The sequence below is a fragment of the Leucopleurus acutus genome, assembly GCF_964270905.1.
Source record: "Leucopleurus acutus genome assembly, chromosome: 14".
NCBI lineage: Eukaryota > Metazoa > Chordata > Mammalia > Artiodactyla > Delphinidae > Leucopleurus > Leucopleurus acutus.
Genome location: NC_139156.1, coordinates 81,178,400 through 81,206,172, shown reverse-complemented (window position 1 = coordinate 81,206,172; position 27,773 = coordinate 81,178,400). Strand labels below are relative to the sequence as shown.

General features: G+C 42.4%; 1 protein-coding gene across 1 annotated transcript in view; it reads right to left on the bottom strand.

Moving 5' to 3' along the window:
* PCNX2 (pecanex 2) overlaps window positions 1-27,773 on the bottom strand; it is a gene marked incomplete at its 3' end in the record, with an annotated part of 278,430 nt that overhangs the window by 172,609 nt on the left and 78,048 nt on the right. The window contains exons 14-15 of the mRNA XM_082854963.1: window positions 23,391-23,501; window positions 22,045-22,136 (exon numbers count right to left, since the gene is read on the bottom strand). Coding sequence (XP_082711089.1) covers window positions 22,045-22,136; window positions 23,391-23,501 — 203 coding nt within the window. The remainder of the gene's footprint in view (window positions 1-22,044; window positions 22,137-23,390; window positions 23,502-27,773) is intronic.

Below are 27,773 nucleotides of genomic sequence, written 5' to 3'. Positions count from 1 at the left end.
CCTTGAGAGAATAAGGTTTCAGTTTTCATGATTACACCAGTCCGTCTTCTATGACCTGTGCGGAAAAAAATGTTTCAGCAAGAAAAGAGGGTGACGACATTAAGTAGCTTAGATCAAATGTGTATCAGGCAGTGAAATGTCACAGAAATGATTAGACTATTAGAGGGAAGGTATCTCATGACCTGAAAACTAATTTTTTTCATTCAAACGGCACCCCCAATAACAGACAATTTATTCTGGAACTTGGGAATTTTATTGTTGCTTGAAAGTTCATTCATGAAACATTTATTGGCCCCTTGCTATGTGTCAGGCACCAAGCAGCACACCTCGGAGGAGGACAGCACAGGTGTCTGGGGAGGAAAGAACATGAGTAACTAATAAAGTGTGACAGGTGATGGACGGTGAGGTGCCTGCTGCTGGGTGCTCACCAGGCAAGAAGCAGAGGCTCCAGTGAGTCCAGGGATTGGCGTTTAAGTGGAGCCCCGCACAGAAGAAACGTGGAGAACACAGTCCTTCCCCCGCAGGGGCTTCTCGAGGACCAAGCTGGGCTCTGGGGTGCCGTGGGTGGATGGAGCTGACCCCAGCCATCCTCACGTCTGTTCCTCCTCTCCCTGCCCCGGACGCCCACCTGCAGCTTCCCCCCTTTTATTTCATACTTGGCTGTTACAAAAATACAGCCAAAAAGTTTTCCGAAAGAGAAAAACCTGCTAACTGCTATTTCCTCCCACTGTTTCCTCTGCGTTTGCCTCTGCTGCATGTTTTATACACAATTTCGTGAAGACGGAGGGCTTCCTTTCACATGCAGCCCATAAAAAAATGCAAACACTAGAAAAAAATCACTTTGAGAAGGATTTAGTAACCATGACCATGGAAATAATGGTCCCTGCACGGACCAAAGGAAAAGTCAGGGGAATACGCATCGGCGGAAGTGAATTCCAGGCTCATTGCTTCCTGGCATGAATGATTCTGTGGAAGGGACTTAACTTCGCATTGGCTCAGCTTCTGCTTCTGTAAAAAAGGTGACAATGACACTCTTCTTGAAATACTGCTGCAATGCCTTGATGAGATTTGAAACGGCCTTGCACACTGCAAAGCAGTATGTCGATGTTAGTTTTTTATTAATTGGAAAAGAGAGAGCGCCCATGATGGATGGTCTTTGCAGAGAATAAGTTAAAGCCAAACTAAATATATTTAAATAATTAAGTTTACCTACTTTGATTCACCCAATACCCCTTATCTAATTCTTCTCTCATTTATTCTCTACTTAATTAAATCTCTGCAGTACAAGCGTGAAAGGGCAGCTACCCCTCCTAGTACTGAGGGACCCTCCCTCTTTACCTACTAAAATAGCAGTTGGTAGAAAAGGGAAGAGGAGGTAAAAATATCTAATGGGAAACAGATATTTTCCCATTGGGGTTAGAGGAGAGGGACGTTGTCCCCCTTCTACTTCCCAGCATTTATCTCTGCTTGTGACTACAGATCTGTATAAAGATTGTGTGATTAACCCATGATCCTTCCACTGGTCAAGCCCGTTGACGGCAGGGACTCGTCTGTTTCACCCCAGTGTATTCTGAGCACCCTGTGCAGGGTCCAGGCCCTGAAAGGCCCTTACTGAATATGTATGGAACTGATGCTCTGGATTTGAGCACCCATTGCTGCCTTACTCTACGATGCAGACCTAAGAAGGGAACCACACGGATCATGTTATTTAGGTATCTTCAGGACACAGAAGGTTGGTCTTGCCCAGTGCAGAGCAGTAGTTCAAAGCATGGGCTCTGGCTAGGACTGCCAGCTTCAGTCCCAACTCTGCTGATTATTAGCACAAAGATACTACGCAAGCTTTTAAGCCTCAGTTTCCTTATCTTAGGTAATACCGCTTAGGGTTGGTGTAAATATTATATGAAATATTGTGCGTAAAATACTTAGTAGCCAGTCTAAAATGCTCAATGAATGTTTGCTATGACTATATGCTTTACTAAGATACTGTCTCAGTAGATTCAGGCCGCTATAACAAATATCATAGACATATGATATCATAAACAGCAGAAATGTACTGCTCACAGCTCTGGAGGCTGGGAAGGCCAAGATAAGGTGCCAGCAAATTTGGTGTCTGGTGAGAATCCACCTTCTGGTTCAAAGCTGGCATATCTTCATATAATGGAAGGGGCGAGGGCGTTTTTCTGGCCTGTTTCAGAAGGGCACTAATACCAAGCACAAGGGTGTCATCCTCATGACCCAATCACCTTCCAAAGGCCCCACCTCTTAATGCCATCATCTTTGGAGTTAGGATTTCAACCTATGAATTTAGAGGAACACAAACATTCAGACAGAGCAGATACATAAGAGGACTGAGGACTGCAACAAAATCACATTTCCTGAAAAGAATTAGAATTGACCCTTAGTATGGTCCTTCTCTGAGAGTCCAGGAGAAAAACAATGATTTCTGTAGATCCCTTATATCCTTCTGTTTGTGTACTACAGACAGAAAATAAGAAAACAGGAAGTCTTCTACAAAATGCAAATCTGACCTTGCCAAGATATGATATTATTATGTCAAGGGGCACAGTCTGAACTGACAGACTTTATTAGGGGTAGTTCTCATTTGTTATTTTAATCTGTTGCATTCCTTCTGGTGTCTGTCCTGTATTAGTAAAAGTCTACATTCATCCTTCCCTACATGTGATTTCTTTGAGCATAACCAATAGCTTCAAGATAAATTGTTAGATATGAATGAACAGCACTGTGGCCGCAGGGACAGGACAGAAGGAATGAATATTTTCTTCAACAATGTAAAAGTGAGGTGACGCCAGAATGGCGTACTTCTTCTTCCAAGAAGAAGCATGGGGTGAAGGATCACAAGGAATCCATATTCCAGGTGTGGCTTTGTGTGTTTTCTCCCTCAACCTCAGATCTTCACACAACTCTTTCTTAGAAAGAACCGGGGCTCACCTGAGCTTGGACAGATTGTAAAAAGGCAGACCACCAGGATCTTCTTAGGCTTACTACTGGAAACGCCCTCAAGCTCCAAGTTCTTAACGTTGTTCATTTTTTCAGCAGATACAGTTACATAATATATAAAATAGGACACAAATTTCTCAGGGAAGCAAGGATAGGAAGGACTATTTGGATAGATACATGAGTTATTTTTTCGTGTTTAGAATGCCAAAGTCTGCAAAACCATGCTATCTTCAGGAAAGATTATTTTAGATTTGGAAGAGATCTCATAACTGAGCCAACCTCACCCCTGGACCAAATTATTGGTCAAGTAAGAAGACAGGGAGAATGGAAAAGACTTACCAAAGGTGGCAAGACCAACCAAGCCCTGGTTCAGTGCACTGTATCTTACACCACCCTAAATACTTGTACAGCTCACTGTGCACAGTATGTGGACATCTCATGACTTTCCATTTAAAAGGCTTGGCACAGTGGTTAAGAATCCGCCTGCCAATGCAGGGGACACGGGTTCAATCCCTAGTCCAGGAAGATCCCACATGGTGCAGAGTAACTAAGCCTGTGCACTGCAACTACTGAGCCTGAACTCTAGAGCCTGTGAGCCACAACTACTGAACCCATGTGCCCCAACTACTAAGCCCGTGTGCTGCAACTACTGAAGCTCGTGCACCTAGCACCCATGCTCCGCAACAAGAGAAGCCACTGCAATGAGAAGCCCGTGCACCACAATGAAGAGTAGCCCCCGCTCGCCGCAACTAGTGAAAGCCCTCACGCAGCCACAAAGACCCAACACAGCCAAAATAAATAAATAAATAATAAATAAAAAGGCTTGGGATCACTATAAATTAGAAGTTTCCAGCTTTCCAGGCTGTTTCATTCATGTATCATCCCCCATTCAATAGTGCTGGACATCTTTTCAGTTAACTGCCTGTGTTGGGGTTTGTTGTAACACATGGTAGGGTGATAGCCCAGAGGAAGAAGTCATCTGAGAGGAGCTCAGAGGAAGCTCCATGAAGGACTGAGTAAGGAGCTGGGTTGTAAAAGTGATTGGGAATGAACCTGGGAAGACCCTATTCCAAGTCATGCAAGGGTAAAATGCTTCGATGCTGCAGGACCCTGCATTCAAGCATGGCCTGGATATGCTTCAGGATGGGTACGGCTGGGAGCAATTCTAAAGGTACCACTGTTCAGCATATAGATATATAGATAAAAGAATGGGAAATAGTTAAGCATGAAGGAACACTGAAAGGAAATGACCTTTATGGTTTATCAACCCGTAATTTTCTGCACCGGGAAGAGAGGTGGCTGGGCACCATCGACTCTGAAGATAAAACTAAAGGAAATAAGCTTCAACCTCAGCAAGGGACTCTGGATGTAATTTAAGGAAGGACTTCCTGACATTGATGATTCAGTAAGGTACAATTAGGAAAACATTAGCATTTCCTTTTCCCAAATTATTTCAAAACACAGATGTTTTCCATGGAGAGGTAAGAGACAAGCTCACCTGAGAAAGAAGGAAGGAAGAGAAACTTGATGAAAGCTTTTCTCCTTACGCTTTCATTGTGTAGGAACATATTACTGTTTTAACATCTCTGCAATTTAACACACACACAACTAAATAAACTGAGAACAAGAAGGAACTCTTCAGAATCATTTTACAGACTTAAGATTTGGGGTGGGGGGAACACAGCAAGATAAAATGGCTTTGCCCCTTTTTTCCATTCCTTTCTCCTTAATCTCCCAATCCCTCTCCAGGCTGTTCAGTCCTAAGTCACCCCACCTGCGTTCAAGCCCTGGTCCGGGAAGATCCCACATGCCACAGAGCAACTAAACCCGTGTGCCACAACTACCGAGCTTGTGCTCTAGAGCCCGGGAGCCACAACTACTGAGCTCGCGAGCCACAACTACTGAGCCCGTGTGCCACAACCACTGAGCCCATGAGCCACAACTACTGAGCTCACGAGCCACAACTACTAAGCCCGCGTGCCACAACCAATGAGCCCGTGAGCCACAACTACTGAGTCCACATGCCATAACTACTGAGCCCATGTGCCACAACTACTTAGCCCACGAGCCGCAACTACTGAGCCCGCGTGCCACAACTACTGAGCCTGCACTCTAGAGACTGCGAGCCACAACCACTGAGCCCACATGCCACAATCACTGAGCCCGCGAGCCACAACTACTGAGTCCGCATACCACAACTACTGAGCCCGTATGCTGCAACTACTTAGCCCATGAGCTGCAACTACTGAGCCCGCGAGCTGCAACTACTGAAGCCCGCGAGCCTAGAACCCGCACTCTGCAACAAGAGAAGGCATTGCAATGAGAAGCCTGTGCACTGCAACGAAGAGCAGCCCCTGCTTGCCACAACTAGAGAAAGCCCATGCACAGCAACAAGGACCCAACACAGCCAAAAAGAAATAAAATTAAATATTAAAAAAAAAAAAAAAAAAGACCAACAGGGAAGTTGATGGGACTTTCCACAGCTGCAGGAGCACCTAGGAACCAAACTTCTAGCAGAAGTTGAGCTTGTTGAGTCAGAAATACAGTAAAAAAATGCATTTGAGGATGTTTTTATTTTAATTTTTATTTTGGGATAAAGAAGAAAATGTTGACACTTGAGGAAGAAGAGAACCACTGACGTGAAGAGAGATTTTGAAACAAAATGATCAAATGCACTGGGTGTCTATCTGAAAGGTTTAATTCAGTGGTGAGTCTCATTTCTGCAGAGAGAAGCAGAAAGGAAGAGAGGAAGTACTGACTGACATTTCTAGTGGATTTTTTAAAAGAACTTTCATATTTTAAACATCCATGTATTGACATTAGTCTTGAATTTTATTATATACATATAATTTATTTACTCAGACACATATGCACACAAATACATATTTTATTCTTGGAGAGAGATAAGGTTTTAAACAATCTATCACCCACTGATGATGAAGTGTAGACCATGTGACAGTTTGCTTAAAATTAACATCCCTAATCGCTCTGAGAGGTGTCTCATGGTCCCTGAGTTGGGAATGATACGGATAGATGAGTGCTGGCCTCATAAAACTCCCCCAGGTTTTGAAATATTTTTATGAGGTAGAAATAAAACTGTCTAATAGTCCTACAATTCTGTGGTAGATTTCATATGCATTTGGGAATTCTTTTGATGAAAATACACAGGGAAGTTCAGCTTTGTATAAAAGTACTTTCTGAAGAGAATCCTAGTTTCAGCATTTTTTTCCTTCAAAAGTTTAGACATCTCTATGACGGAATTTACAGGGCAAACTAATTGAGGGTTTGGCTATAAAGGGAACGCAAATGGACCAAGTTCTCACTTTGCTACGCCCTTCATATCAGATTCACACACTTTCCTTTAAGGGAAGAGCACTGGATTTTTCTGAGCCCGTTAAATATCCAGGCATTTCCGAATCCAGGCTTCCACCCATCCTAAAATAAGCTCTAGATCCTATCACTCTCTCTCTGATGTAAGTCCTACTTCTAGGACTATTTGGACATGAATCTTACACTTAAGTGAAAGGAGATCTGTGCCCTTGAAGCTCCAGAACTCAGCAAGATCAGATGCGTCTCCCAGTCCTGTACTCTGCACTCTGTTCATAGTTCACGGCCACGGGTCACCATGCGGCCGGCCGGCACTTGCAAACATGCACTGGGCACCCTCGGGGCTCCCCAGCGTCCAGTGCTCAGCCCGTAGCAGCCCCAGTTGACATTCCTGGTAGACCCTAGACACCCAGAGGGGCAGCCCCATGGCCTATCACTGAGCCTGATTCACAGCAGTCAGTCAATATGTGTTCAGTAAATAAACGAATGATCAGGGTAACAGACATGATGAATAAGACTTCACTGTCTACTAAAAGTAGGTTTTCCTCACCTCATACTCTTCTTTCATTTTGGTGAAAAAGCAGCATAGGCTTATGATTCAAGACTATTTTACTAGGAATTCCCTGGTGGTCCAGTGGTTAGGACGCCACGCTTCCACTACAGGGGGCATGGGTTCGATTCCTGGTCGGGGAACTAAGACCCCTCGTGCCGTAGGGTGCGGCCAGTGAAATAAAATAAAATAAAATAACTAAAATGCTAGATTAAAAAAAGACTGTTTTAGTTTTCGGAATAGGTATCAGGGGGAAATCAGCTCATTCACTAGCAAGAAAGACTGACAGGTACCATCCAAACCTACGTGATAGACACCATCCAACATAGATAAATATAGATAAATAAGCGTGCACACACACACACACACACACACACACACACACACACACACACGAACTTTTTGGAAAATACTGACATTTACTTTCCTTCTCATAGCCTTCTTCTCAGTTATCTGCATTTACTCAATCCAAAGTATACAGAGCGTCTATTATGTAACACCAGACTTTTAGCAGAATATGAAAAGAAGCATATATAAACCACAGTCATGACCTTCACGAGTTCATGATGAAACTGGGGGTGAAGAAAAGTACACACAAAGAGCAACAACAGTGATAGCACCGACGTATCGAGCAACAGCTTCACTGGCCACTTTACATGCACTGTCACGTTCAGATTATGGCAAACCTTCATGGCAGGGATCGCTCATTTTAAACATGAGGAAACAGAGGCCTTTTCTGTACTAGTTATCGTGGGAGTATCTATTTCCCACAGAACAGATTATATTCAGGCTAAACAAGTATTGACATGAACACCAAAAGGACAACATTGCCCACGGACTTTGGAAGGAAGGTAAACTTCTGCTGGCGTGGCTATAGCACAGGCATATTCCTCCATCTGTACTGGGGCCACCGCTGCTCGTACTGGAATTCTCTTGTCCACCCAACTTCCCCACCCCAAACTGGACAGCCACTGAATCCTACCAATATTGATTTCACTACATTTCTTGGATTGGACCCTTTCAAACTCTCTGCTTCCTACCCAAACCTGACTCCAGATCTTACTTTACTCAGCAATTGCAAGTCCATTTTGAACAACTGAGGTATCATTCTTCTTCCTGTTTTTCCCCCAAATCAGTGTCCAGTGCCACTGTCAGAGGCATCCAACTCCAGCTTGAGGATCCCGACAATCTGGTGTTAACTGGGTTTGGAGATCAATGACACGCGTTTAACTTTCTAGGAAGGGAATGTGACAGAAAGTACTCACTGCCCATCTAGCGTCCATCTGCCCTTCCTCCCCACCAGTCATCGCTTCCTTACTAGCTGTTCAGGCAGCTGAAAGACTTGTAATTCCCATCCCCTTGCAGCTAGAAGTGACACGGTTCTAGCCATAAAATATAATCTGGAGTCTAGTGTAATAAAAGTGAATTAAAACTTGGATTTCGTTTGCAGGCGTATTACTATTAGCATCACCACCATTATGTTCATCAACATCACCACCATCAACTAAGAATGCTAATAATAATTTCCACTTGTATTTGTTTTCTACTGCAGTGTAAAAATCCCCACAAACAGTGGCTTAAACAACACAAAGTATGATCTCACGGTGTCCTGCCTCAGCCACCTGGGCGTGACCGCCTCCTCTGCTCGGGGTCGCAGCAGGCTGAATTCACAGTGCTGCCCAGGGCTGCAGTCTTACCTGAGCCTTGAGTCCTCTTCCAACCTCACTTCTGGCTGGCAGAATTCAGTTTCTTGCAGCTATAGGGCTGAATTTTCTTGCTGGCTTTGCTGGGATCTGCTCCAGATCTGAGAGGCCATCCTTATGACGTGGGGTCCTCTGCATAGGCTATTTGCAGCACAGCTGTTTACTTCTTCGAGGCCACGGGGACGGTGTCTGCCATTTCTTCTGTCTCTGACCTCTAGTCCTTCTTTTAAAGGGCTTGTCTGATTTGGTCAGACCCATCCAGATAATCTCCCTTTTGATTGACTTAAAGCTAACTGACTAGGTACCTTAATTACACCTCAAAATCCTTCCACCTTTGCCAGATGATGTAACCTAATTACAAGAGGGACACCCTATCATACTCACGGGTCCTGCCCACGCTCAAGGGGCAGAAATTACACAGGGGGCTGGAGTCTTGGGGCAATCTCAGAACCTTGCGCACCACACCATTTAATGAAAACCCCTGAGCTATAGACACTTTATATATATTATCAATTTAATTTCATTCACCTCTGACAACCTTCATATGAAGTAGGTATTACTAATCCATTTTACAATTGAAAAAATAAAACAACGTGAATTAGCCACGTGCCCTTAGGCAGATAACGTCAGCACTCTGTGCTCACATTCACCACTGGATTGTAGAAAAGCTATGATCTTCCTTATGCATGACATGGAGCTATAATAAAGGGCAAATGAGAAAACACTTGGGAAATTATTCCGAAAATTAAAGTACCATCGATCTGCAAGGTATCCTATATGCCTGCGAACGGTTCTTTTGCCTAGAAAAATATATTTATACTTCGAATGTGCTAGGGAGGATGGTACAGAAGTCAGATTTTTGAAAAGATACAAGATCTGGGATCCGCGATGTGTGATGTTAAGTCACTTAATCGCTCTCTGGACCTCCACTTCCTCATTTTAAGTGATAAAATGAAGGGTTTGGGACAGGGGATATGTAAGGTCTATTTCAGAACTAAAACTATTCTAGAACTATGAGTTTGTTTTATATTTATATTAGATTTTAAAACCTGAATCCATGGGAAATGCCATTGTTTTAGCTGTAACCCTGCAGTACCTAAAAGAATATGGGGAAAACTCTCCCACAGCAGTTGTTAACGATGCTTGGGAAACATTAAATTATAATAATTTACCTCAACCCCTGGACGCCCTTGCCATCAATAAAATAGAATCTCTTTATAAGGGATAATAAGCAATAGAAATCATGGTTTATCCAGACATATAGAAAGCCCAGCTAATTAACTACTGAGCCATCTCTCTAGGGAGCAAATATTCCGGTTGTTTCTGTACGTCACTTGACAGTGATGTAGTAGTTAAGTAGTTAAGTCAATGAGGGCGTCCGTTTACATGTTACTTGCTACCATCTTGGATGAGTCAAAAAGAATATGAAAATTAAAAGAGGAATAAAATTTCTTCCCCTAATTAATATTCCAGAGAGCAGAGTTAAATGCCATTCCCTCGATCTGCTTCTATCAAGTGAGAATAATAAAAATCAAGGGTGCAAATACATATCAAGACCCAGAGAGAGGAACGCATCTCTGGGAAGGCAGCTGACACGCTGGAATTGTTCACAAGGGCCCATCAATCCAGCACGGCACAGCAGAGATAAAAGGGGAAAAAGAGTCAATTCTAGGAGCGAAAAGTGTAAGCATAAAAGTCATAACCAAAAGCATCGTTAAACAAGAAGTGGAATCACAGCTCTGGATAAGTATGTTAAGTTGAAGGTGGGTGAGCTGCTTTTTTTTCCTAAGGATGCCCTTGCCAATTTGTTAAACACATTCGTGCAATGCACAGCATTTAACAGGCGCTGTTTTTTAAAGTGGAGAGTCTATCTGAGACCTTTAGAAAACTCAGGACTTACAAATGAGAAGGGAGAAATGCACACTGCTCTATTTTTAACTAAAAGGTGTTTCAAAATATAGATAGAACATTAAGATTCTCTAACAACAGATCCAACTATTTACCACAAGTGATGCTTGTTCTGTGCTGAGCAAGGAAGTCAGTACCTCTTTGAGATTAAATAAATCTTTCAAAGTACCCCCGTTTCACCTGGTAAAAAGCCTGTTTCAACACATAAGTAAACCCCAGAGCCTCTGAAGTGTTCAGTCCCATCACAGAGTTGGCAGCGTGCTTTCAAAGTGGAATCTATTAACTTTGATCCAACAGTGACTTACGCCGATGGCAGGCCATAAACAGAAAGAAAACCAGAAAGAGAAGTCTCAGCCCAGGAGAGTAAATAGACCTTATCTCTTGGACCAGCTCTGATCAGTTCGTACTGGCTGCCTGTACTACTGTGTGGGCACCGCGGAGCCCTGCTGACCTCAGTGAGAAGAAATGCTGTGATCAATGAGCAACGTCTGCTATGAGGAGGGAGTCGGACTTGGGGAGGGGAGGGAATGACAGCATCTGTCCCACAGCTAGGTAAAAACCCAAAAAACTTCTTCTTGAATACCAGATTCTTCAACAGCTTCCAAAACCCTCTAAGAATTTTGCAAGAAAAAGTCATTTAACAATCCCAGGAGCGTACATTACTTTTGATAATGAGCCTTCAACACTTGTCAACGGAACTCCCTGGTGGTCCAGTGGTTAGGACTTGGTGCTTTCACTGAGGGGGGTGCCCCGGGTTCGATCCCTGGTGGGGGAACTAAGATCCTGCAAGCCGCGCAGCGTGGCAAAAAAAAACCAAAAAACACTTGTTATAAGAAATGGGTTTTTCAGAGCATACACCTTCTCCTTTAGGAATTAATCTAAGAAGTCCCATGAGTTGTTCTTTTGTGGAAAGCATCTGAGTATGGAAGAATATTCTGTCTTCTATAGATTCAACCATGATTCTATTACCAAGGAATTATTTTTTACTATCAAATGAGGCTTACCTGCTCAAAAGCATGAAGCATGACACAAAGGTTCATCATAAATCAAAGATTTAGAGTAAACAGTTATGATTTAGCGGTGAGAGAGCTGACGGAGAATCCGGAAGCAACGTTTTTGGTCTGACCACTCATGGAGTGACTTGGGACGTCAACTGGGAACTTTTTAACACCTTGTTTCCATCACAGCGGAGGCCATCAGCTCGTCTATGGCATTCAACAACCTTAGAGCTGATGACCTCTTTTTGCTATAGTTCCTTTCAGGCAACCAGTATTCTTGTGACGCACATCATACCCAGTGGACCAAAAACATACACTTTTAGCCTCGCATGAAAGATTGTCTGTAACTTTGATATATCCTGCTGACACATCCAGTCATCCCTATCCTTCACCATCAGTAGGTTAATATCCTTACCATCTCCTCCATCTGCCATGATCATTCATTCCTAACTCTGACGAAACTGTTTCACATGCCTGACTGCATAGTCTATGGCAAAGTTCTCAGCCCAACTGCAAAACGTTTGAAGGCTGCACGAAACAACCACCTCCTCTGATGGGTTTTCTCTTTTCTGATCATCCACAGCATGTCATCAGCTTTGATGAATGTTAAACTCCTGAGAAAGAACTGACTGTTTCTACTCTCATATCACTATAGTACCTGGCAAAGTCATTTCTTTTTTAAAATTAATTCATTCATTTATTTTTGGCTGCGTTGGGTCTTCATTGCTGCGCACGGGCTTTCTCTAGTTGCGGCGAGCAGGGGCTACTCTTCACTGCGGTGTGCGGGCTTCTCATTGCGGTGGCTTCTCTTGTTGTGGAACGCGGGCTCTAGGTGCGCAGGCTTCAGCAGTTGCGGCACGCGGGCTCAGTAGTTGTGGCGCACGGGCTTAGTTGCTCCGCGGCATGTGGGATCTTCCCGGAGCAGGGCTCGAACCTATGTCCCCTGCATTGGCAGGCGGATTCTTAACCACTGTGCCACCAGGGAAGTCCCTGGAAAAGTCCTCTCTAAACAAAGAAATATATGTTGCGGTGAATATGAACTGTTCAGCTCCTGCTTCAGTTACAGAGAGTTTGCATGTTCCCATTTCCATTCACCAAAGAAAAGAATATTTCCATCAGATACCATTTGCTGCTCAAGGTTGCAAAGAAGGATGAAGTACTGGGTCCTGGTCAAAATGGCATGAAGAATACAGGGAACACTTACTATATATATAACAGATAATGAATAAGGACTTACTATATAGCACAGGGAATTCTTCTAAGTACTCTGTAATGACCTATATGGGAAAAGCATCTTAAAAAGAGTGGATATATGTATATGTATAACCGATTCACTTTGCTGTACAGCAGAAACTAACACAACATTGTAAATCAACTATACTTCAATAAAATTTTTTTGAAAAAAAAAGAACACAGGGAACTAGCTTTCCTCCTCCCATTAAATGTCCAATAAATATTCAAAAAGAAAAAAGCATCAATCTATACTGGGAACTAGAGAAAGTACTTGTGCATGAGCCATAGGCTTTGAGGAATTTATGCTGATCTTATCTTACAGATGAGACTAGTCTGAAAGAAGATTTTGACATCTGATACATGACTGAAATTCCCACTCTCTATTTCAGAGACAGAGAGAAGTGTATTGAGGAAGTAAGCAGGACAGGATCTCACTAAATCCCTGCTGACATCAACTAAATCAGAGGTGGAAGGGCTGCAGTTAAGGCAGGCCAGGGGGTTGGCAGACAGCATCATGCCTGGACTCGGACATCTGTGGATGGCAGCGTTTGGACCCCTCGGCTGTATTGGAGGCAACAGGTTTTATCTGGTCAGTTCAAGGGTCAGGATGTTGGAGCAAAGAGGACGAAGTAAAGACAAGCACTGTCCCAGGTATCTCATTCGTATCCCTGGGATGAAGATTCCTGATAGAACCACCTAAAAGCCCATGAATAACATATTTTTCCAGGGGAAAGATATATCTGAACTGGTGGTATGTTACTGAAACACTCTTTGTTTCACTTTCTTCTCTTCCTGTATTTTACACCTGAGGTACCTCTAGAAAGATTTGGTCAGGGAGCCTTAAATTTTTCTGACAGAAGTCAGCTCAATTTCTGCTTGACTCCCAGACAGGGGTCACAATTCAAATGTCTACCTGCACAGACAGGTGATATAAACACATGTAATCATGGGTCAGGTGGAAGAGATGATAGGGTATGATGAGACCTGTGTGTTTGGGGCAGCTGTGACTCACTATTCAGTTTCAGTAGGTTGTTATGAAATGGAAGGTTCCTGGTACATCATAATCTCCCAACAAATATTTGTTGTTGTTTTTCTTCTTGTTCTTGTTGAAATAAGAAACTCTAGATACCATACGAGAACACGAAGGAGCAATATAAAGAGAAGTAGACCATGAAAACAGGAATGAGAGACGTGAACGGCAAACAGACACAACAAAAAAAGATTACAAAAAAATTTAAAACACACCATGTAAACAAAATCAATAATATCATTAATCAAAAAATAAGAGGGAGAGGGCTTCCCTGGTGGCGCAGCGGTTGAGAGTCCGCCTGCCGATGCAGGGGACACGGGTTCGTGCCCCGGTCTGGGAAGATCCCACATGCCGCGGAGCGGCTGGGCCCGTGAGCCATGGCCGCTGAGCCCGTGTGTCCGGAGCCTGTGCTCCGCAACGGGAGAGGCCACAGCAGTGAGAGGCCCGCGTACCGCAAAAAAAAAAAAAAAAAAAAAAAAAAAGAACATAGTATCCGAAAGACATGCAATACTATTAAAACAGTCTAACATATGCATATAATTGAACGCCCAAGCAGAAAAGAAAAACAGGACAAGGCAGAACACATATTTGAAGAGATAATGGCTGAGGATTTGGAAATATCAATTGAAAAAAGTTCACAGACAGCTCAGAGAACCTTAAGTAAAATAAAAATAAACACCATACACTTAGTCACATCACTTTCAGATTGCTGAAAAGAAAAGATGAAGAGAAAATCTGGAAGGTAGCCAAAGAAAAAAGTACATTACTGACAGAGGAACAAATATTAGAATAACAGCAGATCTTGATCAGAAATTATACAATCCAGGAAAATGTGCCAACATATCTGCAGTACTGAAAGGGAAAAAACAAAGCTGTCAACCCAGAATTCTACACCAGTGAACATACCTTCAGAAATGAAGGCAAAAATGAGGGATTTTGCGGGCAAAAGTTGCGAGGATTCACTACCAGCAGACCTGCAGGGCAAGTTTTGTTAAAGAAAGTTCTTCAGACAGGAGTATGATACCAAATGGAAAGATGGGCCTACACAAAGCAATGTGCATTAATGGCGAGGTAAATAAAACAGATACCTTTCTCCTTATACTTTTAATGCCTTTATAAGATAATTGATTGTTTAATGAGAGTGTAAACTAATGTATGTTCCTTCTTAAAAAAATCAGGACAAAAAGAACGAATTATAACGAAAGTGAGCAAGAAGAAGGAACTAATAAAGAGCAGAAATCAATGGAAATAAAAAATAGAAACAATAAACTCAAACCTTATTATATAAAAAGCTCAAAAAGATGAACACGCCCCTAGCCAAACTGACCACGAAAAAAACGAGAGGGCACAAATTACCAATGTTAGCAATAAAAGAGGAGACATCACTACAAACACTGTGGACCTTGAAAGTATAATATATATGCCAATAATTAGAAAATGTAGAGAAAATAGACAAATTCCACGAAGGAAATAACTATTTCAATATTAGATAATCTGAATAACTTGATATTTATCGAATTCATAGTTTAAAACCTTCCCCTGAAGAAAATTCCAGGCCCAGATGGCTTCACTTATGAATTCTATCAAACACTTATAAAATATATAATACCGATTCTATACAAACTCTTCTAGAATTTAGAAGGAAATGCCTTCCAACACATTTTATGAGCCCACTACCTTATAACAAAATAAGACAAAGCATTGCTAGAAAAGGAAACCAGAGAACTAGAAACCTCATGGTCATAGACACAGTACTCCTCAACAAAATAGTAGTGAACAAAATTGAGCAATCTATAAAGAAGATAATACATCATGACCAACTGGGGCTCATCTTTCAAATGCAACACTGATTCAACACTTAAAAGTGAGCCAGTGTAATTCACCCCGTCAACAGACGAAAAAGGTCGGTATGATCTTCTCAGTAGATGCAGAAAAGTTTTGTCTTTTCTAGAATGTCATATAGCTGGAATCTTACAATATGTAGCCTTTTTATATTAGCTTCTTTAACTTAGAAACATGCATTTGAGACTCCTCCAAGTCTTTTCATGGCGTGATACCTTATTTCGGGATGTGTGTCTGAGGGGGGCATGTTGAATAGTATTCCATTGTCTGAATGCCCCACAGTTTATTTACCTGTTCACCTGCTACAGGACATCTTGATTGTTCTCACGTTTTTGGCAATTATTAAATAAAGCCGCTATAAACATTTGTGTGCAGGTTTTTGTGTGAACCTAAGTTTTCAAAGAGGGTCAAGGAGCACAACTGCTGGATTGTATGGTAAGAGTATGTTTACTTTGTAAGAAATTGTCAAACTGTTTTCCAAAGTGGCTGTATCATTTTGCATCCCCACCAGCAATGTGAGAGTTCCTGTTGCTCCACATGCCTGTCAGCATTTGTTGTTGTCAGGGTTCTGAACTTTGGCCATTCTAATAGGTGTGCATTAGTATCTTATTGTCATTTTAATTTGCAGTTCCCTAATGGCATATGATGTTGAGCATATTTTCATATGCCCATTTGCCATCTGCACATCTTCATTGGTGAGGTGCCTATTCAGGCTTTTGTCCACTTTAAGTTCTTCTTCTTGTTGGGTTTTTAAAGTTTTTGTATATTTTGGATAACAGCACTTTATCAGATATGTCTTTTGCAAATATTTTCTCCCCAGGCAGGTCTAGTCACAAGAAAATTCCTCAATTCTTATTTGTCCAAGAAAGTCTACATTTATCTTTCACTTTTGAAAGATAATTTTGCAAGGTACAGAATTCTAGATGTGTGTGTGTGTGTGTGTGTGCACGTGTTACTTTCAACAATTTATTTTATTCCACTCTTGTCTTGCTTGCGTTGTTTCTGTCTTACTCAGTTCAGGTTGCCATAAAAAAGTACAATAAATAGACCCGGTGGCTTAAACAACAGACATTTATTTTGCACAGTTCTGAAGGCTGCAAGTCAGAGATTATGTTGCCAGCATGGCCAGGTGCTAGTGAAGGTTCCCTGGCTTGCAGACGGCTGCATTTCCTCTGTGTCTTCACATGGCAGAGAGACTTCTGGTGTCTCTTCTCTTCTTATAAGGGCACTAATCCCATCATGAGGACCCCACCCTCACGACCTCATCTAAACCTATTTCCCAAAGGCCCCATCTCCAAATATCATCACATTGGAGGTTAGGGTTTTCAACAGGAATTTTGGGGAGACACAGTTCAGTCTATAGCAGCTCCTGAGGAGAAGTCAGATGCAATTCTTACCTTCCTCCTCTATAGGCAAGGTGTTCTTATCCTCTGGTATCTTTCAAGATTTTTTTCTTTATCTTTGATTTTTAGCAACAGGAATATAATATGCATGGGTGTAGTTTTTTGGCATTTATCATGCTTGGTGTTCTCTGGGATTCCTGGATATATGATTTGGTGTCTGATATTAATTTGGGGAAATTATCAGTCGTATTCTGTACCATTCTTTCTTCTCCTCTGGTATTCCCATTACACATGTTATACATTCTGATATTAATTTGGGGAAATTCTCAGTCGTATTCTGTACCATTCTTTCTTCTCCTCTGGTATTCCCACTACACATGTTATACATTTTATAGTTGTCCCACAGTTCTTGGATATTCTGGGGGTTTTTTCAGTCGTTTTTCTCTCTGATTTTCCATTTTGGAAGTTTCTATCGACCTATCCTTAAGCTCAGAAATTCTTTTCTCAGCCATGTACAGCCTACTTATAAGCCCTTCGAGGGCACTCTTCATTTCTGTTAGAGTGTTTTTGATCGCCAGCATTTCTTCTCGATTCTTTCTTGGAATTTCGACCTCTCTACTTGCATTGCACATCTGCTCTTGCCTGCTGAACACTTTATCCATTAGAGCCCTTAGCATGCTAATCGTAGCTGTTTTGAATTCCCAGTCTGATAATTCCAACATCCTGCCATATCTAGGTCTGCTTCTGATGCTTGTTATTTCTCTTCAAACTGTGTTTTTTGCTTTTTAGTATGCCTTGTAATTTTTTCCTTGGTAGCCAGACATGACGTAACAGGTAAAAGGAACTATGGTAAACAGACCTTTAGTCATGCGGTATTAACGTGTGAGGGGAGAGGTATTCTACAGTCCTGGGATTAGTTCTCTGTCTTTTGGTGACCCTGTGTCTCTGGACTGTGAACTTCACAAGTGTTCTGAGTCCCACCCTCACCTTAGGTGGAACAGAATGGCTTGAAAGGACTAGGCTGGAGTTGGGTATTTCCCTTCCCTCACATGGAAGGCTGTAGCCAAACTGGACTTTGGCATTTCCCCTCCTCCAGGTAAGTTAGGCGCCGAAAAAAATCCCAATAGTTTAGGCTCCAGTAAAATCTTGAGGCAGGCTTAGTTAAGAAGAACAGAATGCTCTGGTATATTTCAAAATGGTTACTCTCCCCTCTACCTGCGGAAGGCAGGAAGGGGTTTTCCTCCAATATTCACTGTTGACAACCTGGTTGAGCTAGTGGGGGTGAAACTCACAAAAGTGTGGGGCTCCCTGATGACTGGATTCACCTGGAGTTATTAACCCTCAGACCTGTCTACACTGAGCCTCCAGCAATTTGTCAATCACTGTTCAGGTTTTCCTACCCCTGGTACTGGTTCCCATAGAGGTTTCTGCTCCTGGGTTCCTGTTCCTCTGTATTCACCTGTCTGTCTCTCCAGTTTTGGAAGCAGGAATTTGCCCTGCTGCCTCTCTTCTCTGATGGATCTAAGAAGAGCTTTCTGTTTTTTTCAGTTTGTTCAGCTTTTCACTTATTCTTAGGATGGTGTAATAACTCCCAAACTCCTTACCTGCTGGACCATAAACCAGTAGCCAGTAACCGATCTTTTACAACGTTTCCAAGGTCATTCAATGGGGAAAGGTTAGACTTTTCAACAGCTGTGCTAGTGAACCTCAATCCTTACCTCATCTCATACACACGAGTCAACTCAAAACGGATCGTAGATCTAAATGTAAGAGCTACAGCTACAAAACTTCTAGGAAAAAAATATTTGTAACCTTGCGTTAGGTAAACATTTTTAGATAGAACATAAAAAGTACAAACCATAAAATAAATAACTTATAAATTTAACTTCCCTATAATTTAAAACTTCTGTTCTTTGAAAAATAATGTTAATGAAATGGAAATACAAGCCACGAACTGGAAAAAAAATATATGAGCAATATATATTTGATCGAGAACTTATATCCAGAATATGTAAAAAACTCCTATCTTAATAATAAAGAGCATACGATGCAATTTTAAAATGAGTAAAAAATTTTAACAGATTTTTCACCAATGATCTTTCACAAATGGCAAGCAAGCATATGAAAACAGACTCGACAATAATCGTTATTAGAGAAATACGAATTAAAACCACAGTTAGATACTAGCACACGCTGGAATGGTTACTACTTTTAAAAACTGACAACATTAAGTGCTAGAAATAATTTGGAACACTTGGAAATCTCAAAGATTATAAGGGGAATGGAAACCGGTACTGACACTTTGGACAACAGTTTGACAGTTATTATAAAGTTATATGCATATATATATATATATATATATATATATATAAAATTCATAATTTTCAGTAACTGGAAATAACCACAGAAATGCTACTCAGCAATAAAAAAAAAAACTACTGACACATTGTTGGATCTCAGAAGCATTGCACTAATTGAAAGAAGTACTTCAAAAGCTACATATTGCCTAATTCCATTTATGTGAAGTTCTAGAAAAAACGAACTACAATGACAGACAGCAGATCAGTGGCTGCAGGAACCTGCGCCTGGGGAGGGGAATGAAGAAAAATTTGGTGGTGGTAGAATTGTTCTACATCATGACTGTGATGGTGACACGTTCATCAAAACTCATCTGATTGTACATTTAAAACTAGTGCATTTTACTGTACAAAGTTGATTTTTTAAAGTTATAAGCATAAAAATCATATAAGTGGTGGTCAAAGGTTGACATAGGGAGAAGAGACAGACCACAAAGGGATACAATGGGACCTTTGAGTTGGTAATATTCTACAACTTGATTGTGGCATTGGTTCCATGACTCTCTACATGTATCAAAACTTACCAAATTATATATATTAAAAACTTGAATTTTGCAGCATACAAATTATGTCTCAATGAACCAGACTTTCAAACAATTAATAAAAAATAAATATATAAACAAAAAGAGACTGGAACACAACAGAGCAAATTATAAAGCGTCCTGTAAGGGAAAAGTTTGTGCCCCCGAATTTTATAGGCAGTCATGTGTCCTTGAACAAAGGGCAGTGGAAAGAGGTTTTCAGAAAACACCTAAGGAGTTTTCCTGAATGAAATCCCTGGGGTCTTGTGACAGAATAAAGGAATGTAGTTCAAAAGAAAGAACCCAGAAACACTGCTTAATTATATAATTGTTGTTCTACATGACAGTATAAATGTGGTAACAAACAGAGCCACCACAAGCATGTACATTACCATTGTGTACTAGAAAAAAGATCCTTCCCCTCTCTCTTTTTTTAATGTAAGAAAAGAACAGCCACATGAAAAGGATGGAAGGAGTGAGGGAGGGAATTATGCCATTGATTACCCCAGAGAAATTCAAATGTGATACATCAGAAGATAATGTTATTGAATTCCTCTCTTCCACAAAGGGGAATAAACAATGATCTTTCTGCCACTGGCACTGATGAGTTTAATATGATTTTAAGCTAATCTTTTAAAAAGTTAATTACTAAACATCATATAATATATATTTAAAACCCTTTGGAACATATATTATTTACTATTTTACATTTAATTTTTATTCTATCAAAGAGGTACTTGTGGTGTAACACATTCAAGGCAGGGTGTCCATAAAGTCAAGAAATATGTATACTATAAATTAATTACTTGTCTACTGATTGAAGATGCCCCTTAACACGTTCTATGTGCTATTGATTTCCGACTTCGTAGCCCTTCTGCAGTTCTACACGCCCAGATGAGCAGCAGGGGTCCCCGCCCACACCATCCATCTGCAGTTCTACACGCCCAGATGAACAGCAGTGGTCCCCCGCCCACACCATCCATCTCCTTACTCCAACTCCCGCTTCCCAAAGGCAGGGACTTTCACCTGTGTCATCGTCTATTTACTTCCATATCTCCAGATAACATGCTTGTTTTGTTATTTCTTGATTTTTTTTCAACTTCAGATGTTATTTGCTGACTTTCTAATGTGGAAGACAAGATTAAGACCTCCCCAAGACTTCTGATGATGGATGACTTTGTTTTTTGCTTCTTGTGTTCTTTGTTTTCCTATTATGCACATGTTAACTTTTAAGAAATAAATGGCAATTTAAAAACCTTAAAAAAAAAAAAAAAGACCTCCCCAAGAGGAAGGACAGGAATAAAGACACAGATGTAGAGAATGGACTTGAGGACATGGGGAGGGGGAAGAGTAAGCTGGGACGAAGTGAGAGAGAGGCATGGACATGTATACACTACCAAATGTAAAACAGATAGCTAGTGGGAAGCAGCCGCATAGCACAGGCGATCAGCTGGTGCTTTGTGACCACGTAGAGGGGTGGGATGGGGAGGGTGGCAGGGAGACGCAAGAGGGAGGGGATATGGGGCTATACGTATACATATGGCTGATTCACTTTGTTATACAGCAGAAACTAACACAACATTGTAAAGCAATTATACTCCAATAAAGATGTTAAAAAAAAAAAAAAGACCTCCCCAAGAGGGGCACATGCATGCACACACACACACACACACACACACAAACACACACACACACACATTCATCTCCCCCATTCTGCCATTACAGTTATAACTCTTATTCAGATCGCCATAGATACAAAATATTCACAGCTGAGCTACGCATGTACCATTTGCTTTTCTGATACCTCTTGCTGTTTTCCTAAAGTTAAAGTTTATCTTGTTTTTTCATCATCGTATGTTTCCCTTGCTGCCAGCCTGGGTTTTAACTTTCTCCATCTGGATAAATCTATGGTCCATCTGTTTCCTGGATTCTAAAATTTTTTTACTGTCATAGCCATTCCCGTTCTCTGTCCATAAAGCTTGATGCAACTGTATCCCTTTACCATGTTAAGCAGAAGCCCCGCCCAGTGTCAGTAACTGACCAAGCCAGGCAGACACCTGGAGGGGGCAGGGGGTCAGACCAGGTGGGCTTTGTGCTCCATGAAAATTGGGTATCTTAACGCATCTTCTAAACCACTGAGGCTTCATCCGCCAGGCCCTGTTATTGCTAATGTGCTCAGATCCCATTTCTCTTGAAATTGGAAGAGACATTTGTTTACTTAAAATACAGTTAATTCAGTGGATGTGAGAAGAAGGCCCTGGGCCTCACACCTACCTTCACGGCGCTGAAGCAGAACACGTGCAGCACAGCTGCAGCGGAAGCACTCCGGGCCACGCTGTAAACGGCCGACAGCATCCCCGAAACAGCTGGAACACAAACGTCAAGAGTTCCCTTCTAGACTGGCAAGTCTCACGGTCAGTAAATGTTGTAAGACATGAAGTTTGTACATAAATCAACTATACTCCAGTAAAAATTTTAAAAAAAGAAGAAATGAAGTTTGTAGCTTCCAAATGCAAAATGCCTGTGAAAGGGGCAAAAAATCAATCTACGGGGCAGTCAAAAAGCCCTGAGTGACTCTTAGTACAAGAAAGACACTGACCGTTACCTAACAACTCAGGAGGACCACAGATAGAAAGAACTTTTGATAACATTCTTGGAAGGCTGTGTGAACCAGTCAGTGTGGAGGTGGGGAGACCTTGTTGCTTACAGTTGGAAGCTGCTGGCCCCGGAAAGCTCAGGGATGGCAATTTCAACAGAAGAACGGAGAGAGATGGAGATGGGGATGGAGATAGGGATGGAGATAGAGATGGGGATGGAGACGGAGATGGGGATGGAGACGGAGATGGGGATGGAGATGGAGACAGAGATAAGGACAGAGGGAGATGGATGATAGATAGATAGATAAAAAGAACAAGAAAGCACTCCTGTGTGTGTGAGTGTGTATCTGTGTGTCTGTGTGTGTACAAGGAGGTGGCAGCAGTAATTAATTGGCCTCTACGGTCTTGCGCTCTATGTACAGATTTCATGGAATCCTTACAGCAACACTATGAGATCAGCACGTTAGTCTCCATTTAGAGAAGAGTAAACTTTAAAGGTAAGCAATCCGATTAAAGTCTCCAAGTAAGCATTAGATGAAGCTTTATCCACCTTGGTTGGAATCTAGAGTACACACCAAATGAAAGGGCACAGGTCGCCTGTCTGTACAGGCCCGCACACCACACACACTCACAATGTCACACGCACACGCTCCCAGACTAACTCAGACGTGTACATGCTCAAATACACACACGGCGCACACACTCACCTCCATTCACCCACATTCACACACAGTCACACATACGGCTTTTCCAAAGAACACTTAGAAGAGCCTTACACCTAGTGCAAAGCTCATGGAATTCTACGCTTCCCTGTTTTCCGCTTGTGTCAAGCTGGGTGGACCGCTTTCAGTCTGGATGAAGGAATCTAGAAGGGCCCACCATCAGCCTGACGGACCAGAGCTCAAGTCCTACAAAGGCTCAGGACAACCTAACTGTCCAGACCTCATTCCGTGCCTGACGCTACTTAGCCCTTATCTGAACTTCAGACTTTTTTACAGGACGAACAGAATGAACAAGACTTACCAGAACCTCCAAAAAACAGCATGTCAATTTGCTCCAAAAGATAGATGCAGAAAGTGTTGATCTGCGGGAAGAGCCCAAGGAGGGAGATTGCAGGGAAGCAATATAGAAATACTGGAAGTGAACAGACAAAACTGATGGTAAGCGTGCGGGGAAAGGTGGCCGAGGTTCCAGCTGCAGTCCCACCTCCCTCCCCCTTTCAGCCCAGCCCACCCCGCCCAGGTCCTGGAGGCAATACGGCCTCATCTCCCCTACCCGCTGGAGGAGGCTGGAGGTTGAGCCGCACAGGCCCGTGGAAATAATAAAGGCGCTGCTTTTGAGGAAGAGGCGGGCCTGGGACTGAGCAGACACATGGGGATGGTGGGCAGAGAGCAGATCCGCCTTCAGCTTGCAATGACAGGCTTGGACTTAGGGGAAATGAGATGGGAAAAGAGGACCAGGAAAATTACATGATCATGCAAGACCCAAGCACAGTTGTTAGAGGGTCTCTTCCTGCAAGGCTCCTTGCTTTGTGCCTCTATCACCTCCAGGGCTTGAGTTGCTGTGTGTGTTCTGTTCTAAATACCCGGTGGAGACGCAGATTTCAGTCAGAACCTCAGACCCACAGAGCAGCAAGGGAGAGTGGTGATGAACTAAGAAATCCCACAGCCATGACGGTGCGACACTGAAGGGCCTGCTTCTCAGGTGGCGCACGTCACCTGGGAGGTGAAAGGGATCCTGCCTGACGAGAGAACTGGCAGCTTCCCAAACCGTAACAATGCGATTGGATGAAACATCCATACGTTATAACTCAGTGTTTCACAGAGATCATTTGTTCAGGGAAATAACGCATCGTTGAGCTGCATTTTACAGCAATTTCCCCATCATTCTCTTTCTCGATCCTATTTGAGTTGGGTTTCAGAGAAACACAGAAACTCCCATTAGTGGTACCACGGTACATCTGTCTACCTTCCTGTCTCAGTTTATTGGGTGGAAAGTCAATGAAGTTTGATACTGGTAAACCCTAATAAGACTAAGGAAATTTGATTTGAAATCTAAGACGCCTAAACATGGAACTATGTCCAAACCCCATGTATAAACTGCAGTGAAAAGGGCAGGTAGGGAGGATGGGGACCGCGTTTCAGCTATTTCTGAAAAACTGGAAACGCAAACTTTCCACAGTGAAATTGCAGGGATGAGAGTATTTATGTGTCCCATTCTCTGGCTAATCGTGGGTTAACCCCACTACAGTAAAATGGGGCAAACCCAACTACAACAATACCAAGAGACTGTTCCAACAATGTGTGGAAATAAAATTTTATGTAATGAACATGGCTATGATAAACGGGCCTTTGTTTGGGATTGGAGCCATATTTTGACACACATGGTGATTTTGTTGTAATGTTGTCTGTGGCAAGATTTTAACTATATGGTGAAAACCCAAAGCATCTGTGAGTAATACGTTTCTCAGTCACAGCCGGCAATAACAAGGGGGGGTCGGGGGAAGGACTGGGAGGTTGGGATGAGCAGATGCAAACTATTACATATAGGACGGATAAACAGCAAGGTCCTACTGTAGAGCACAGGGAACTGTACTCAATATCCTGTGATAAACCATAATGGAAAAGAACAGAAAAAGAATATACTGATATATATATGTTTAACTGAGTCACTTTGCTGTACAGAAGAAATTTACATTGTAAATCAACTGTACTTCAATAAAGTTTAAAAAAAAACAAAGTCAGCAATAAGACACAAATACGGATCTGCTAGTCATAACTATATGACAATTCCTTTTTTCAGTTTTTATATGAAAGGAAAGATATAAGAAATAAACAGACACTTAATAGCAGGACATACAGTTTTGAGCATGAACATTTTAATTCATATGATTTTAAGCAAAGTGCAAAGAACTGGAACACGATGAATGATGCTGGGGGGAAATAAAATGGTACGAGACATGAGGAAGTCCTAACTGAAGATTCTCTGGTTGTGCCTGCAGAGCAGGAGCTAGACGACATAGCACAGGACGGACAGCAGTTGACGGGGAGCCCAGGGTCTAGGTCTCCCCCAGGATGAAGTACAGAGGAAAGCTCTCGTCTTTAGAGTCAGAGCTGCGCAGGTGGAATCAGAAGAAGGTGGAGGCCACGTGAATGTCAGGGTGCAGCGCACATGAATGAAGAAGCATCAGGAGGACGGCTAGAAAATTCCGCTTGAAGTTGCCGAAATGATTTTGTCCTTTTTTCCATAAGTAAAAAATCAAAAAGTCCCCGTGGTTGTTGGCAACTTTCCCTGTGAACAAAGACTCTTTTTCTCAGCGTACTGCTGAGAGGGTCTGTAATTTTCTCTCACATCTTCCCTACTCCTCATGTTTCCTAATAATTACCATAAATGCAGAAACTTCTGGTACAGTTCCATTTCTTTCCAAGCACAATGCATAAATAAAAACATTGGAACTTGCTTCTTTCTTCCGTTATGTGAAGAGTAATATTCATTACTATATTTGCAGGTTGGGGCTTGGGGGAGGTAAGCAGAATTAAAATAACATGGAAGTAAAACCAAGACTATGAACTTGGTATGACTGTACACGTTGTGTGTCTCCTACACGCCATATCTGTGTACTAGGACACTGTGCTGACACGGATTCCTGGGGCCAAGAGACAAGTCTTCACACAAGACATGGAAATGTGAGTCTCGGAGTGCAGATGAGGGTGGGTCCATCTCAGTCGCTGGTTACAAAACCTCCACCATCTCCAAGGGTTCCATCCTTGAAGCTGCATTAGTGTAGGTAAGGGATTATGGTCCTAAAGACTAAAATAAAATATCAAACTCTCACATCTGAAAAAGGACCCATCACATCTGATAAAGAACCCATACAGGGCATGGAACCCTTCTACAAGTGATGGCTGTCTCATCTTGCCTGAGTTCTTCCCACGTCAGGGAACTTCTCGCATCACTAGGCAACCCATGGCCCTATTGGACAGCTCTACACCGAACCACAACACCAGTCTTCCAGCGAGCCGAAATCCATCCACCAGCCACTGGGACTAGTTACTACAGCTACACCAACAGAGAACAACAGAGAACAACATCCCTCCCACTTTGGCAGCCTCTTAACCACCTTTAACCACCTACAGCCATCACATGTGCCTCTAGGACTCAAGCATTTCTCCTCTAGGCTGGACGCCCCCGTTCCCTCGCCCCACGTGCAGACCCAGTGTAGCCCATGTGGCCACACTCCTCAGGGCACACTCCAGCTTTGCTACTGCTCCTCTTGAAATACGGTTCTAAGAACTGAAGACCTCTCGGCTTTCTCATCCAAAGGATGATTACAAAGCCAGTCTCGCTCATAGGCTTTTGCCGAAGTTACCCAAATGGAAAATAATAAAAAATTCAGCGCAGAGGTCAGCAAAGGAAATGAGCACTGACTAAGAAGGCCCTTCACTTTCCTCCTGGAGGAAAAAAAAAATTTTTTTTTCCTTATAATGAAAGAGAAGTGATATTCTGAACATATATGAAAGATCATAAAAGGAAAATAAATTATGTAAGAATATCACCCTGAGTGTTTCTATTTCCTTAATTCACCCCTCAGCCTACAAAAGCAACTAGTCCCACCACTGACTTTGTCTTTCTTCTTGTGCCAATTTTATCCCCCAGATTCCTTGTCTCTTGTCACTGTGCTTTCTCCTCCTTCTATTGTTCTGTTATCTGATGTTCTCTTCTTGGATTACATAGGGCAAAGAGCTCCTCCATCCTTCCCACCTGCTCAATGGCCACTGGAGTCATCTCCTACCCTTGGTTCGCATTCAACCCCTTCCTCCCTGGGAGCAGAATAAGGCAGTAGACACCAGATCTTCCTGTCTCCCTTGCCCCTCCTCTTCCTCTGGTGCCTCTCTCCACTGTGGTACGTTGGTGGTCTGAGCAGAAACCAAGAGTGGCGGTGGGGAACAGAGATTATCACCCATAAGGCACAACTCCAGCCGCTATTCCACGTGCCCCAGCACCAGCCAGAGGAGAACCACTTCCTCCGCGAGACAGGCACAAGAGCGTCTTCAGACACAGGATGGTAAACAACCTCACACGTACTCAGTTCCTGTTTCTCTCTTGTGCTGGTCCTAATGATGGCTTTGACAATCTCCTCTTGAGTAAAATTTCTGGCTGGCAAGTAGCAGATCTAGGGGGTGGTGTCTTTGGTAACTGTCCTTTATCAACTCATCTGGTCAATGGGATCAGATAATCACAAGTTAGCAGGTGTGGAAACCTCTGGATGTCATCACAAGAATTCTCAGAGCTTTGTCCGTCAAGTCTTCGGAGCTGCGGGCCCACAGTGGGGCAGCCTCTTCGCATAATAAAGATGATAATAGCTAATACCTGGTTAAAGGCACGTTTCTATGTGTTTAAATATAC